General features: G+C 30.7%; 2 protein-coding genes across 3 annotated transcripts in view; one reads left to right on the plus strand and one right to left on the minus strand.

Annotated features, from left to right (window-relative positions):
• Window positions 1-310: 310 nt before the first annotated feature.
• On the minus strand, window positions 311-11,353 carry TyrRS-m (Tyrosine--tRNA ligase, mitochondrial). The gene is made up of 8 exons (XM_072542394.1): window positions 11,159-11,353; window positions 10,939-11,086; window positions 10,614-10,789; window positions 10,345-10,561; window positions 9,744-9,822; window positions 4,088-4,341; window positions 659-869; window positions 311-522 (listed from the first exon to the last, which is right to left on the minus strand). The coding sequence occupies exons 1-8, from the start codon at window positions 11,287-11,289 to the stop codon at window positions 362-364; spliced, it is 1,377 nt and encodes a 458-aa protein (XP_072398495.1). The 5' UTR covers window positions 11,290-11,353; the 3' UTR covers window positions 311-361.
• LOC140449202 (26S proteasome non-ATPase regulatory subunit 2-like) overlaps window positions 7,103-15,812 on the plus strand; it is a 35,953-nt gene continuing 27,243 nt past the window's right edge. Inside the window, exons 1-3 of one of the 2 annotated variants that reach the window (XM_072542382.1) lie at window positions 7,103-7,250; window positions 13,369-13,425; window positions 13,488-13,749. In XM_072542382.1, coding sequence (XP_072398483.1) covers window positions 7,248-7,250; window positions 13,369-13,425; window positions 13,488-13,749 — 322 coding nt within the window. In that variant the 5' untranslated portion in view covers window positions 7,103-7,247. Of the gene's footprint in view, window positions 7,251-12,129; window positions 12,319-13,368; window positions 13,426-13,487; window positions 13,750-15,812 lie in introns of those variants that run through there. The other variant, XM_072542374.1, reaches the window with a different exon arrangement.

Here is a 15,812-nt window from a genome sequence, read left to right on the forward strand (position 1 = left end):
TTTCTTTTTATGTAAGTACTTTCTGTTGATGTTTATTTAATGAAATAATTTTATTTCAAACAATTTCGTTTGTTAAACTGTCAAAAATTAAGATAAACTCGCAGTGGATACCCCGGTTGTGTAACAACATGGAAAAAGTTGGTTATGTACATAAGGGTTAATTGTATTTTAATTTTATACTCTAAATTAGCCAAATCGATCCAGTCGTTCTCGAATTGTTATATATATATATAAAAAAAAAAATAATAAAATGACGTTTGTTAAATCATACCGAGCGATAAGAAGTATTCACTAAAAAAAAAAAAAACAATTAATTATTAAAAAACTTTATTTACAGATTTTATAAAGAACTGTACATATTTTAAATCCACTTAATAATATAATAGTTTCTTTTTCCTACCCTAAGTAACGTAGAGTTATTCTTCAGTCTATGGATCGACAGATTTATTACCTCACTAGGATTGTTGACTTTTTGATGATTAATATAAAATCCTCCTGCAGAAATTATCCTCACAGCGTCTTCTATAAAAATAAATTTGAAAATAAATTTTCAACAAAAAGCTCCCTTCAGGAATTTCTATTTAAAATTCTGATGCAGAGAACAGAAAAACATAAGGAAGAAAGATTGAAGGATAAATGAACTATTGTCTACACTTACGTTTAGTTGGAAAGCATTTTGCTTTTATAGCTAAATCTAAGATACTTTGTCCAGCTTCAGGTAAAATTTCAACTATTGTAGCTCCACTAAATATCTGTACTATATCTTTGGTGTTCATTTCACTTAGAGCTGTAATGTTTGCTTCATATAACGCTTCACTTGCCTTTTTGGCTTTTTCTAGGCCTTGCTCCCCATGAACTAGAAGAGTTACCTAAAAAGAAAGAAAAACTAGGGAATAAAACTTTACGGACAAGTTAAATGAACACATATATAAAATAACGAAATAAAAATTAAGGAATATTAATTGCTCTGGGCAGTCTTTACAAATATTCTTGTATAATAATAAAAATAGGCTTGTGAATATTCAAATTTTATATAATTCTGTCCGTCATGTATTCTGGCATGATATATTTTTTGGCGTAAACCAATGTCTTTCATTACACCTTTTGTTGCAACGACAGTAGGAGTTTTATCTTCTCTTTGTTGTGCTAGGGAGCACAATTACACCATTTGGGATCAAATTAACCAACAATTCTTCTTTTAGTCACTTCACCATTATTAAAACTAATCATATCGTTGTATTTACAAGATTTTGAATTTGATTTCTTCTTAAATAGCTTCCTTTCAGATAACCTTTTTCAGGTCTCTCTCACGGTGGCAATCATTCTGACAAATTTTTCTCGATCCTGCGCAAGTTTATGTCCAGTAGATACATGTCCATTCGCGAATGTTCTTCATGATGCTTGTTTTCTAGCAACTCATCTTCGCCAGTCTATCTTTCCCTTCATGATTAGTTGTAAAATACGATACTAGTTACCTAGAGGAGATGGTAACTTTTTCGACTTCGACATTTTTAGAATTTAGAAATTACCTAATAAATTATTTCTTTGATCTTTTTTCCACCAATTGTATGCGGGGAATTCTTTTGCACATCCATATCTCCTTTCATCGTGCAGATTTTAGTGCCGCAAGAGCGTTGATCATAACATTTTACCACCCTCTGTCGTAGTTTCAGATTGACTTAATTTTATGTGATGATTTTCCTATCGGGGTTCATTTGCTCCATGTTATAGCTATATTATATAGTTATATTCCAAATATTAAAAAAAAAAACGGGATGTGGCACCCCGGGAGTGACCGAGGAGGGAAGCATAGCTTTCTTATCGTCTAAACAAGGAGCGATAGTTTTAATGTACATAAATTTATTCGACTCTATTCGATAGTTGACTCGTTTCTGATTCGATAATCGATTTAATTGTATTTTACTTTATTCTATTTCGGTTAGATTCGATAATCGATTTAATTGTATTTTACTTTATTCTATTTCGGTTAGATTCGATAATCGATTCGACTCGATTATTAATTCGATAATAGGTTAGATTCGATATTTGATTCCATATATGATTCGATAATCGTTTAAATTCGATAATCGATAATAGGTTCGATTTGATATTTGATCAGATTCGATAATCGATTCAATTCGACAATCGATTCGATTCGAATTTTGTTTTATTTCTATTCGATTCGATATTAGACTCGTTTCAGATTCGATAATCGATTCAATTGTATTTTACTTTAGTATGTATTTTACTGTATTTTAGATTCGATTCGATAATCTATTCGATTTGATAATCGATTAAATTCGATAAATGATTCGATTCGATAATCGATTCAATTCGACAATTGATTCGATTCGATAATCGATATAATTCGACAATCGGTTCGATTTGATGATATATTTGATTCGATATTTGATAAGATTCGATAATCGATTCGATTATATTGTATTTTATTTTATAAAGTAAATAAAGTATATCGATGTGTCGTTACAGTTTTTAGTGTCGGTTTTATTTTTTTCATATCTCAGTGCAATCCACCGCTTCGTCCGTAGCCCGTGATAAGAAAGTTATGCTTCCTAAAATTTGTTTCAATTTGTTTTCCATGGAGATATGTTTCCATCAGGATATGAATTTCGAGTAAAGATCATAAATTTGTTCTTATTAACATTTATAAATGAAGCATTACGTGTTATCTACATGGCTCATATTAATCCGTTCCCTGTTTACTTTTATGCTACACTTTGATCTAAAGACGGTGCCGGAATATAAATTAAACAGTAATGGTAACAGAACGCACCCCTGCCTCAATATGTTCTGTTTGGCATTCCATACTTGCATAATTGTCAACTTTTACAAATGCCTTGTGTCTCCAATATAGATGTTTAATAATTACTATATGCCTCTATTATCAACTCCACTTTTTTGTAGTATTTCAATTAGCTTAGCATATTGTATCCTACTGAAAGTTTTCTCATAATCTATGAAGCATACATAGGAGTCTCTTTGCTTATCTCTACACTTCGGAAGGAGTATGTTTGGTCGTGGTCTTCTTCGCATTTCTTTATGATTAGGCTATGTGTGACTCGCTAAGTGACTTTAAGAGTATGGCTAATAATACTGATGAGTTTGTAATCACCACATTGTCGAAGTTCCACAATCTATAAACTTTGGATAAATCTGTTTCAAAATTTGTACTTGCTTTTCTGGTATGTGAAATTATTGCTGTTCCTGATTACCGTTATAGAAGACAATGTTATCGAGGTAGTTAAAGAATTTGTATACCTGGGAGCACTTGTCAACATTAACAATATCACTACCGCAGAGAATAACTACATAATTTGTATGATTAACAGGTGCTATTCTGTTCTCAATTCCCTTTTCAAATCCTTAAATATATTATAGAAATACAAAGGTGAAGCTTTGCAAAACAATAATATGCCCACTTATAACAAACGGCTCAAAGACTTTTGATTCTAACCAAAAGTAATGAAAAAAGTTTAAAATGTTTTGACAGGAAAGTACTAGGAGCATTTATGGAGCGGAGAACGACGTTGGTGTGTGTAGAAGACTGTGTGTTGTATACAACTTCGGATTATACAGAATATATCAGGAACCAGATATGGTCAAACATTGAGATAGGATATGTAATGTGGATGCAGCAAAATAATCCAATAAGAAAAATAGTCCTTTGGCCACAGAAGAGGAAGACACAGAAAAAAATCACTAGTAACATCGAAAAAGATATGAGAAACATACAAGTACATGCTTAGCAGAGCAAGGATATGGATCAGGAAGACTGGAGAAAAACTCTTGTGGAGGCTAGGACCCAAATAGGGTTGTAAAGGCAGAACGATATAGACGATTACCATACCGTTTATGCAGGGTGTATACACTTCTTATTAAACATTTAACCTTCATTCAACAACTTAGAACTAGTATACATATAAATGAAAAGCCTTTATATCACATAGTAATAATTTAGAAGACAATAGTGCTTATGTATTAAGTATTGGTCGAATTTATCAAGAATTAAAAATATATATTGCATCTAAACATATAAAATGTATTAAATTAAATTATCCTGCAATACCTGCTCTGCAAGCCTCTTTTGTGGAAGCCTTAATTCTGGTTTTTCTTTGTGCTGCCTCATTAAATCAGATATACTGCCTATTGTATCAAATGTAAAAAGTTTAAGAAACTTTTCAACTTCTGAGTCTGGTTGTCTCATCCAAAACTGGTAGAATGAAAAAGCAGATGTTTTTTCTTCAGAGAGCCATACTGCATTACCAGCTGATTTTCCAAATTTATCACCCATTTCTGATGTTACTAGTGGAAGTGTAAGACCTTGAAAATATGAAAAAATTGTTTATAAGAAAGAAAATACAGAAATTTTGGAAGAAATGTTTTTATTTTTCAATAAACCTTTTCTGTTTAACTTAACACACTTTTTGGTATGCTCAACAGTTTGCAAACCTGTATATACCAATAATTATACAATTATAAGGCAAGGCCTCATAGACCTTTCACACTATGAAATGAAAGATAATCAGATCAAAAATGTCTAAGGAACACATAGTTTTTTTTTATATATACCTCATCTTTGATTGGATTTTGAAAAGTGACATACCGTTATAATGTCTGATTAGTCAGCAATGAACTTAGATTAATTTTAGTGTAATATGATATAAACCACAAAAATTTAACAACAACATATTTAATAATCTGTTTCCTCCAGCAGCATTAACTACAGCTTGACACTGCATTGGCATGCTTGAAATTAAATTATCAATTTCGTTTTGAGGCCTAAATATCCTGTGTAAGAAGATCTTGTATGAACATTGTTCAAATCCGTTCCTGAAGCATATCCCGCATATGCTCGGTAGGATTAAGATCTGGCAATTGTGCTGGTCACGGTAAAAGTGTAATATCCTCATGATGAAACCAATATCTTTCTGTTCCTGCAGTATGTGGCCTTGCGTTATCCTATGTGTAACCCAGACCAGGATCTGCAGCAATGGCAAATAGAAGGACAACAGGTTCTAAGATACGATCAATATACTGATATTGATTCAAAGTGCCTTCCACAAAAACGGGAACTGTTCGACGATAAAACATTATTCCACAAACTTGTAGACCACTATATGGACGAATACCCTGTACATGCCCGAGTCTCTCTTCTAGTAGTAATCTTTATTTCGGAAATTGTACATACATATATACAAAGACATATACATATATGCAAAGTAAAATACACGTCAAAAAAAATTACAGAAATCCTGTTACACATCTGAATTCATAAAGTCAATTACCTTGCATGGTTCAATCTGTAATAGTAATTTTTGCACAGATTTTTTATACTGAGTTAATTTTGGCATTACTCTAATGTCATGGGACAATTTATTAAAGAATAGGTTATGTAGTGAGGTATATGAAGTAAGTTTGACTTGTTAAATGACTTTCACTGATTAATAGAATGTCAATTTTGTTGTGTAGTAGAAATAAATCGACCTCATTTTTGTGCTGTGGAAGTACATTGGCATTCCACTCTGCTATTTTAATGAAGCTATTGAATTTTTAATATAAGCGTTGTCAGCAAGTGTTTTATTGTACTATTTGTTGGACCATATTTTTGAATTCCTCTAGGAATTTGTTCATTATGTCATTAATATTGGGTTGTTGTTCAATACCAGTTCTTACTGCATTAGCATAGCTGCCTTGAGATTGTTTAGGATAATGGGTTAGAGGCACTGATGTCGTTGTACACATTGTAGGTCTAGTTGTTGTATTGTTTGCGTTTTGTTGAATATTCATGATTGTTGGCGTGGTTTGGTTTGAATAAATTTTTGATAGAATTGGCATCCTTTGTAGTTGGCTGGATGGGCACCAATCACATAAAGCACATCTTTATCAGGCAGGGGTATTTTTACTTTTTTTACAGGTATTATATTCTCCACCACATTTGACACACAGTATGATCTTGAGCGACCATATTGCATCTCATACATTGGGTGATGCCTTTTATTATTTTTGGAGGTTCCACTTGTATAGCTCTACTTTAAATATTTGTCAATTTGTAAATGTCTAGTATTTAATTATATAAAATGTATATTATTGTAAGTAATTTCAAGTTTTGAATCCTAACTATAATATTGTATATTGTAATTTAAACTGTTAATTGGGTTATCTCATCTATTACATAAATTAATTTGTAAATTTCTTTGTTATTATTTACTGGTTCTAAATCAACGAAAAATATATTTAAAGGTTTCATCATTCTACTTATGTAATTCATCGCATTTCTAACTTTATGTCCATCTTTGGCTAATCCAGTTTTTATTTTACTGATGTCTGTCTGATGTATGGTGTAGGTGTTTGATGACTATTCTGTAGGCACACTCTTCTTTAGGTTGCTAGGTGTGGTGTACTACATTTTTGTCCCTGAAGAAAAGCCTGTTGAAGGAGGCCAAGGCCCGATTTGGGCTGAAGTGCCATTGGATGGATGGATGGTGTCTGGTGTATCGCAATTTATATTTATCGTGTTGCATGCTAAGGAAATCGTGATGTAGTATGTTTTCTGCTATTTAATTACTCCATAGACATATATTGGGGGTGGTTTTAGTGTTTTATTTACGTTTTCGTTAGTTTTACGAGCTTCTTCTTCCTCTTGGTCTGGGGGTGTTAAAGAACAACATTTGTTATTTGTTACTGTCTCTATGGTCTATTGGTTATATCCTTCTTTTTAAGGTTTTTTTGACTTCAGGCCAAGAATTTTCTTTATTTTACTCGCTCTCATTGAATCCTGCGAATTCTTCATCGCTAGTTGATGCTGCATACTGTGTGGGAATTGGCTGAGTTGCAATACACTGAGGTTTATTGTGTGCTGACTGTTTTTATATAATACTTGGGTGTTGTAAGGTGGGACAGCCTGTATAGTAAGTCCATTGTTTGTTAACATTGGTTGGTTATAATTAGTTCCTGGGCCATTAAAAGCAGGTAATGAATTCAATTTTATCTGCTAGTCAACTATTTGATCACTTATTATCGTTACACTGATAAGCTAATTTGTTTTGTTTTTGTGATTCACACTTTCCATAGCACTATTGATAACGGAGTAATAGATGTAATAGACGTTTGTGTGCTAGGAAACCCAAGTGAATACTGTGTAGTGTAAAGTTCTAACCACTGCAAATTTAAGTTTATCTGGGAACACACCTGATTTAAATTAAAAGAAGTATTTACTGGATATATTAATGGTATGATAATATCATTTACACATTTTTTAATGACCAATGTTTAAATTTCATCATCACCACTACTCTCTTTAGTTTTCAAACTTTTTATAACAAAAACAATTTCTTCCTCAGTTACAGCCCTTAAATACATAGATCTGTTGACTTGTTTTATGGATAATTCGTAAGAGTTTCTGGAAAATTCAGATACCAATAGTTATGCACAGTTTAAGAAATAGTCATTAACATTATTAGCCACTATGTGGTTCCCCTCTCCTGGGATCTGAATTTCCCTCTATGTTATTGAATTACCCTTTATGTAATTTATTATTGACTGTACTGTTTTACTTTTGGTATCAGGTTGATCTCTTTGCCTCATATATCTTGTTTACATTTTTTTGCTTTATTTTGTGCCAAAATTCTGTAATTATTTTTGCATTATTATACTCTTGTTGGAATCTATTGTCATTATAACTAATCACATAAAGGATATAGTCGGTTCGCTATTCCCAGTCCGAACTGTCTAGTGAATTTAGTAATTATTTTTTTGCGAAGTTAGTTACTTTTTGACAGACTAAAAGTGGCTGGTAATTACTATACAACCAAGCACACATACTCATAGCCAATATTAATGGTAAGCAAACTAAATAGTAAATAAAATAGAACTTTATGAATTACCGACAATATTTACCGATAATAAATAATATTTATTTATCTGCACCATATAATAAATAGTTATGTTAAATTATAACAACTGAAATATATTTTTTAAATATATACTACCCAAAATTTTAGGGGTTTAGTATACACTTCCACTATTTATACTAATTCTTCTTTTTTCAATGAAAGAAGTCTAATAAAAGTTTATTTAAGCTGCTAATACTCTGAGCTAGGAACTTTTGTGTTGTAGGTTTCCAGCTATGAATCTGTCAAAATATGCCAGAGTTGAGCGAATGGACCTTATCAACTTGTCTCTTTGTAACACCTACTTCTTCATTCCTAATATAATTTTTCCTTCAACTTCGGTTTGGTTACATTTTTTGGTTGAGTTTACCGAAAGTACAAGTTGATTATAGCCGCAAATATCAAACATGTAACAAAAAACTTCGGTATAGCAGTGTTAGCACGTTTTGATAATGTAGATGCTGTATGCTTCAAATATAGAAAGATAAAGCTTTAGAAAAGTACATTTTGTTTATATTATGTTTTATTATTTTTTTAGCAATTACCCTTTAATACTTTAGGGGATAGATTTGGCAATCGTCAAATCAGCAGTTGCCAGATTACAACAGATGTTTGCAATTAATCTCGAAAGAGACAATTATTTACTTGTTATTGCTTCATATAAATTAAAAATTGCAGAATTCATAAAACAGTATAATCAAAATGTACTTTTTAAAAGCTTTATCTCTTTATATTTGAAGCATACAACATATGCATTATAAAAACATGCCAACACTGCCAAACCAAAATATTTTTGACATTTGTGGCTATATTCTGCTTGTACTTTCGGTAATGTTAACTCATTTTTTTAATGGAAAAACTAAAATTAAAATGAGGTACAAATATATTATGAAACCTATTCCATACCTCATTTGCATCATAACTTTCATAAATGTTATTCCAATCTGCTAGTGCCAACTGATTTGGAGAATGTTGTTTATTAAAATCACTAAATATTCTTTTAAAGCAAAAGACAATATTTTATTTACATATATATTAAAACTTAGACTTTGAGCCGTGTGATCTAATATTAAATTTTTATTAGTATATTCTAATTCTAATTTGTGTCATTGTAATTACAAAAAATGTTATCAATCAGTAAACTTCTGGTTCATCAAGTTATATGGTTTAACAAAAAAAAATAATTTGTCTTTATCCATATTTTTCTCAGTATCATGAATATGTATGGGCATGGGATGGGATGTCTGGCATGCAAACCAGCTTCATGTAATCTATTCCTCAAAGTCTGGTCACATAAAGTAATGTGGGTATTGTCTACGGTTCCAAAGAGTTCACATGCAGTTATATGGACATTTCGATGAGCTAATCCTATCACATACCAATCTTGTTGACAAGTAGTTGCATATCGACTACGTCTATGTCTTCCTATGACATTACCCATTTGAACATGTGTTAAATGCAGATGCTCCATGACTATTGTTACATTTAATAATATTGTTTTAATAAAATTTTAAAGTAAATACAGAGTATCTTTATAATTTGAAGCACTTGAAGCAATTAATTTGAAGCACTGTAGCTTTTGCTTGTATAAAATAGTGCAATTTCAATTTCATCATGGTTTTTCTGATTAATTATTAGTAGATATTCTTCATATTCAAAGTATGGCTCTAATAGGATCCAGTTTAATCATTTTTAGATGACTGTGGCACTGTGGCCACTTTGTTTATTGATGGTTCTTATTCTCCAAATACCCTATTACTTAGGACATAGGTCATAGAACAATTAATTTTTTATAGTTTAGCCTGTTAAATTCTGAAATAAGATTTAACTTACCATAGACAGGTTTTTTGCAAGATTTACTAATTAGTTCATGGCCAGACATGATATTTCCCATTTGGTCATTACCTCCTATCTATAAATAACAGAAGGTTTGATTAGTGATTAGAAATACTAATGTTTCTTTAAGATAAATTATTTTGTTTAATTAGTTCTATTAAAAATAACAATATACAGGGAACTTAAAAAAATACAGAGAGTATGTAATTCTGAAGTTTTAGTCATCATTAGTACTATAGTTATGTTTAAGAGGTTCTAAAAATTAAAAATCTGGTATGTGAACTTAATTTTTTTGAATGTTTTGTTAGTGAGTTCCCATTGTTACAACAGCCATCTAACTTATAATAATTAAACCTTGACAATAAAGACACAGTATTTATATAGGAGTAGGAGTTAAATATTTAAATCTTTTCTCTGTTCTTTTAAGACAACAAACTATTGTTTTTATGAGAATTATTGTTTTATAATTTATTATACTGTTAAAATATCAATATTACATCAAAAGTAAAGTATTAATTGACAGGCCTGTGTTTAGTACTAAATACGAAGATTTCATTTTTAAAAGTAATCAGACACATCAAAAAAGTATCTTACATACCTGAAAAGAACAATTGTGGTTCTTAAACAAATGCAACCAATCATATGCTTGGAACAGTTGATAACTGAACTCTGTAAAGCTCATACCAACAGGAGACTGAAGCCTGGTTTGAACACTGGTCCTTGATAACAATGTTCCCATCCTCAAATACCTTCCAGCACCTCCAATCAGATCTACTGGATCCATGACTTGGTACCAACTGGCATTGTTGAGTATACTGTAGAAGAAAATAATGTTAAAAATTATTAATACATGAGATATTTGAATACCTAACAGGTTTCAAGGACTTGTTTTCTTTCCATAAAAACTTCTCATGATTCAAAAATATTGTTCCAATATTCTCACAAAGTCCTTGTATGTTTTCTGCTATAAAAGATTTTGATATCTCTTCACGTTCTGTATTACGACCACTAGGATCACCTATTTTGGCAGTGGCACCTCCAACCTAAAATCAAACTATTCAGTATTGCTATTAAATTGAAAAAAAAAATGAAACATATAGGCTAAATACCACTTTGGTAATTTTTTTATAATTCAATTGGTTTTCTAGTTCTAGTAAGCTTTAATAACAGAAATTTAAATTTTATTATTTACCAAAGCTATTGTTTTATGTCCACCTCTTTGCCAGTGCAGTAAATTAATAAGAATCAACAAATTTCCTACATGTAAACTACTAGCTGTGGGATCAAAACCGGCGTAAACTGTCTGTGGGCGAGCATTCATTAAATCAGTCACTATATTCCTAGAAAAAGGTTCTTTATTCAGAAATATAGATAAAAGAAAATTCGGACAATAATTAGTTTAGGGCACTTACGCTGAATTATCTGGAAAAATATCCTCAAACATGCCACGCTCTTTTAATTTTAGTATATTTCTATTGGAATAGTGCCTCTGGTAGCAAACTATGCTGGTTTTACCATGGTTTAATAAAAATTTTATAAACATTATTACAAAAGTAATGTTATGTTATAAGAATAAAGTTGTGATTGTGAGGTTAAAGTAAACCATTCATTTAATTTATTGGTTGTACGAACACTGAAAATAGCAGCGTAGCGCTAATGTCTATCAGTTGGAACAGAAGAAACAGTTGAACGATTTTATAGACAGCGGCAGTTATATTTGGTCAGGGATTTACAAATTTAAAAATAAAATTCAATTTTTTTAAAGCAGAATTGCTACCATCACAGCAGATATATCACAGATATAAACATATATTTGGTGGTAAAGACGTAGTATCCTTTATAAAAATAGGAAGACTAAGATGGGCAGGACATCTGGCAAGATCACAGCAGAACAACCCTCCTAGAAGAATCCTTATGTCACAACCTGTGGGAAGTAGAAAAAGGGGTAGACCAAAACTCAGATGGAGGGATGGTGTAGATGAGGATAGTAGACAAATAGGCGCAGCAAACTGGCAACAGTTGGCAATGGATAGAACTGACTGGCGTAATAGACTTGGGAAGGTCGAGGCTCTTTTATAGGGCTGTAGCACCAATGATGATGATGATTGCTACCATCAATGAATTTTTACAATATTTCACGATTCCAAAGGCTTGTATTTATTGATACGTTTCTAATTGTACATACTTCTTGTGGATGAATCCTTTTATAACTATAAATTAAAAAAACAATATTAAAAAAATTTAGGTTTGATCACAGAACATTTTTTTCTTATTAAATATGTGGTTTGATTAAACAAGTTTGACAAGGTATATTTTTCTACGTAATTAGGTTCTCCGCCTATGAAACACTTTTTTTAAATACTTATTTTATATTGTAGCTAATGTCATACCGGTAAATATGTAAACTCATCAGCATCAGATCTTTCAAATTCAAACATATAAATGCATTTGAAAGGTTTATTAAGTACGTTTAGTAGTTTAAAATATTCGTTTTGGTAATCGTTTGCGAACTTTTTTAATAATGGCAGCTACTGCAGTAGCTGTTCCTCGAAATATAGTACACGATGAGGAAGTAAGTTATTTTTATTTTTTATATATTGCACACTCCAAAGTACTGTCGTCATAACTCAGAAAACTATTTTTTGGATACTTAAAAACACAGTAGTTTTTTGTTTTTGTCCAAATAAATGGTGTTATATACAATTACTATATATTAATATAATTACCGTTGTCTTTTAAAGCTTTTAATAAATTTATCTTTTGAAGCCTTAAATTTAAAATTTAAAGTTGTTTCATTATTTTTGTCATGAGTACAACACGCATTGTATTACACTGTGAATACAATAAATATCCTGAATTCTGACTGGGATTCTAAACCTACTGTATTAAAACACTTTATATACTTTTTAATTGTATTTTTGGGAAATTATATTTTGGGTATACACACAAGAATCTAATTGAAAATAAGGTCTACAAAAGACTGTCAACAAAAATAAAGCCGTCCTACTTCAGATACTTCAGACATGTAGTGCGATAGAAACAGATTGCCCAGTAAAACTGATAATCAGGGGTAAAATCAATGGCAAACAACCACAAGGAAGGTCTCTAACATGTTGGCTTAATCAAACCAGAATAATTATTGACTATGGTCTACATGAAGCTTCCCTAGCAGCCCAAGGTAGATAAGGATGTTACTATACTCTTTCAAGAATCAACAGACAAAAGCAGAAGTATTGAAAATATTTATGATTTTTATAGTTTAGTGAGCTTTAAATTTTCTTGATCTTTTGTTGTGAAGTAAATGACTTAGACTATAATATTATAGTTATATTTATTTACTAGAAGTTACCACCAAAAATTTATCCAGTACCGAATTGTGCAAGTACCTAAATACTCTTGCAATATTTTTTCTGTTCCTAATTTTTTAAGAGAAATATTGGTGAGAGGCCTGTCTTTCTGCCCTGTGGTATTACATCTTTTGTTTTGGAAAACTCCATCTACAAACATGCAACATCAGTTGCTTTAACAATCCTAGACAATATTAAAGAAACTCTTAAATATGCATAAATAACTGCAAATTATATAATGTTAGTTTTAAATGTATTTAATGAAATATTTTTAGTCTGAAGAGGATAAAGAACTTCAAGCTGAACTGAAACTCCTTGTTGATAAGATATCAGTAAGTATTATTTTTTCTCTGATGATTAAACTATATAAAATGTGTATGTTTTTCATTTTCAGGGTAATGACTTGTTAGTAATACCTGCATCTATAGACATGATGAAATTTTTGATAAAAACTTCTACTACTTCCATGACTTCAGTTCCAAAACCTCTTAAGTATTTGGCTCCTAACTATGAATTGCTCAAAATGACCCATCAGAGAATTTCAGACCCACAGATGAAGAAGAGTCTTGCTGACATCATATCTGTGTTAGCTATGGGAACTGCAGGTGGAGAGGAAGCTAAGAATAATAGGGATTGCTTGAAATACTGTCTTCAAGGTAAGTAAAATTGTTTATTGAATCTTCTCTTCGATATTTGAATTTTAATATTATATGAATCAGTTATTTATTATATTTATTTTTATGTTCTTTTAAGTGTTGAATGGGGATTCTAGTTCCACATTTATCCAATTTTTCCAGCACCTTTTCTTGTGCTTTTCATTTTAGCTATTCTACTATTTTTTTCATTTTCTCTTCCTATTTAATTTTTTTTATTCAACTGTTTCCATTTTGTCTGATATTTTTTTGATATTTTCTTTTTCAAGTTCCAGAGAATTTCTCAAAGAATAACGTTATAATAGCTTTTAAAATTCTTTAGAAATGATAAAAAAAGACACCAATTTCTTTGATTTACCTTTTTATATGCATATCACATTTTTTCAGTTAAAGTAAGTAATTATTATAAATGTTGACCCCCTTTAATGTGTTAGAATAACACCTAAGTACTATTTTTGATTAGAGGATAGATTTTTGAACTACATATGTCAGTTGCAGTTTTTGATGTGAATATAATGTTTCATCAAATAATCTTGTAACTGTTCTTAGGATGTTCTTATCAGAAAGGTTAATATGTATATTTCAAATTATTGCTTGTTGTAGATTAAGGTATAATAACAGTAAATAGTTTTTTTATGTCAGTTTTATTACAAGCTAAATAAAAACTCGAATTAAGTTTAAAATGAAAATAATTATTTTATTTCTTTAGTTTTCCATATCAGTACCGCTGTATTGATTAATCATATCACCTCCAGTTAACAGAGAAATCTTTAAAATAATCGGGATAAGTGACAGTAATGCACTGGCTTTGATAAAAACTTTGCAGATCATTATATTTTGCTTTGTTGAGATGGGATGAATATGCTAGATCTAGGTTCTTAGATGTTGTCTAGGTTTTTACTAGATGTTGCCAAGCTTTTTCTTCTCTTGAAGATAGGTTTCTTTATAAAGTTTAACATAATTTGTTTATCAGATAGAAAATCATTATTTATGTTTTTCACTATGATCCAGACAATTTTTTTCTTCATTTATGCACTGATTTGGAAATATTGCCATAAGTTTTTTACAATCAAATATATTGACTTTATGCAATTCAGTTATCAAATACGGTTTGGCTGTTATTTTTGTGTATATTACTAAAGTTATCTATTGTTTAGGAATAAAAATTGTTTGATTATTTTTATGTCACTCTATTAAGGCATGCATGGAATCTCCCTCTGTTTTGTGTAAAACTTAGAAATCACTGGTTAAATGATTATAATAATAACGAAGAAAAAATGCAATATTTTCATTGTGAATCAATTAGCAATTAATTTAAATATCCCGAAACATAGCTGGCTTAACACATTGCTGTTATCTATATAAAAAAAAAACACGTACCTTTGAAATACGGTGTATTAATCACAGCAAGCAGCAGAATACTAGCATCTGCTCGTCGCAACGTAAGGGATGCTGAGTCACGAAAAAGGGACGTCACTGATAAACACGAGATGATTACAGTACGTTGTCTCGATTGAAAATGACTTTTTCTTGGTTTAAAATAGTCAGAAACTCACTGGCCACCCTTCTAGGTGGTCCGTAGGTGGAGTAGCTTCGTAGAGCAAGTGCATCCCCATAAATCAACTCTATTGTATCGCGCTTTTGAATGGCGATCATATTAACTAAATGGTCACAGAAATTTGATATTTTGTAACATTTTCTGTGATTTGCGAGGAAGTTTCCAAAATAACAAAGACAAGTCAATTTCTTTGAACTTAAAAACAGATTACATGTGTCAGCCAGTTTGACAATGAGATTTTACTGAATAGAAGAAAATAATATACTGTAATTTTTTAAAGTACATAAGTAGTTAGAATATACCATTAAATAAGGTCATATAATACAGTAATAAAAATATTGAATGTAAAATATATAAATAAATACTACATACTTTTTAAACACCCTCATTTTGGGAATTATCTATTTCTTAATAATTGTGCGTTATGTTTATACAAAATTTATGATCTGCAAAAGAATACATCGTAATTTTATTCTGTTTCGATTTTTTCCCCAAATATCACTATAAA

This window comes from Diabrotica undecimpunctata, chromosome 1 (assembly GCF_040954645.1).
Source record: "Diabrotica undecimpunctata isolate CICGRU chromosome 1, icDiaUnde3, whole genome shotgun sequence".
NCBI lineage: Eukaryota > Metazoa > Arthropoda > Insecta > Coleoptera > Chrysomelidae > Diabrotica > Diabrotica undecimpunctata.

Bases quoted from the DNA above. Each gene is read 5' to 3' on its own strand.
- TyrRS-m (XM_072542394.1), bottom strand. From the start codon at position 11,289: ATGTTTATAAAATTTTTATTAAACCATGGTAAAACCAGCATAGTTTGC. The intron at 10,562-10,613 runs GTATTCAAATAT...TTTCTTCTACAG, and splicing joins AAGTCCTTGAAACCTGTTAG to TATACTCAACAATGCCAGTT. The intron at 523-658 runs GTAAGTGTAGAC...TTATTTTTATAG, and splicing joins AAAATGCTTTCCAACTAAAC to AAGACGCTGTGAGGATAATT.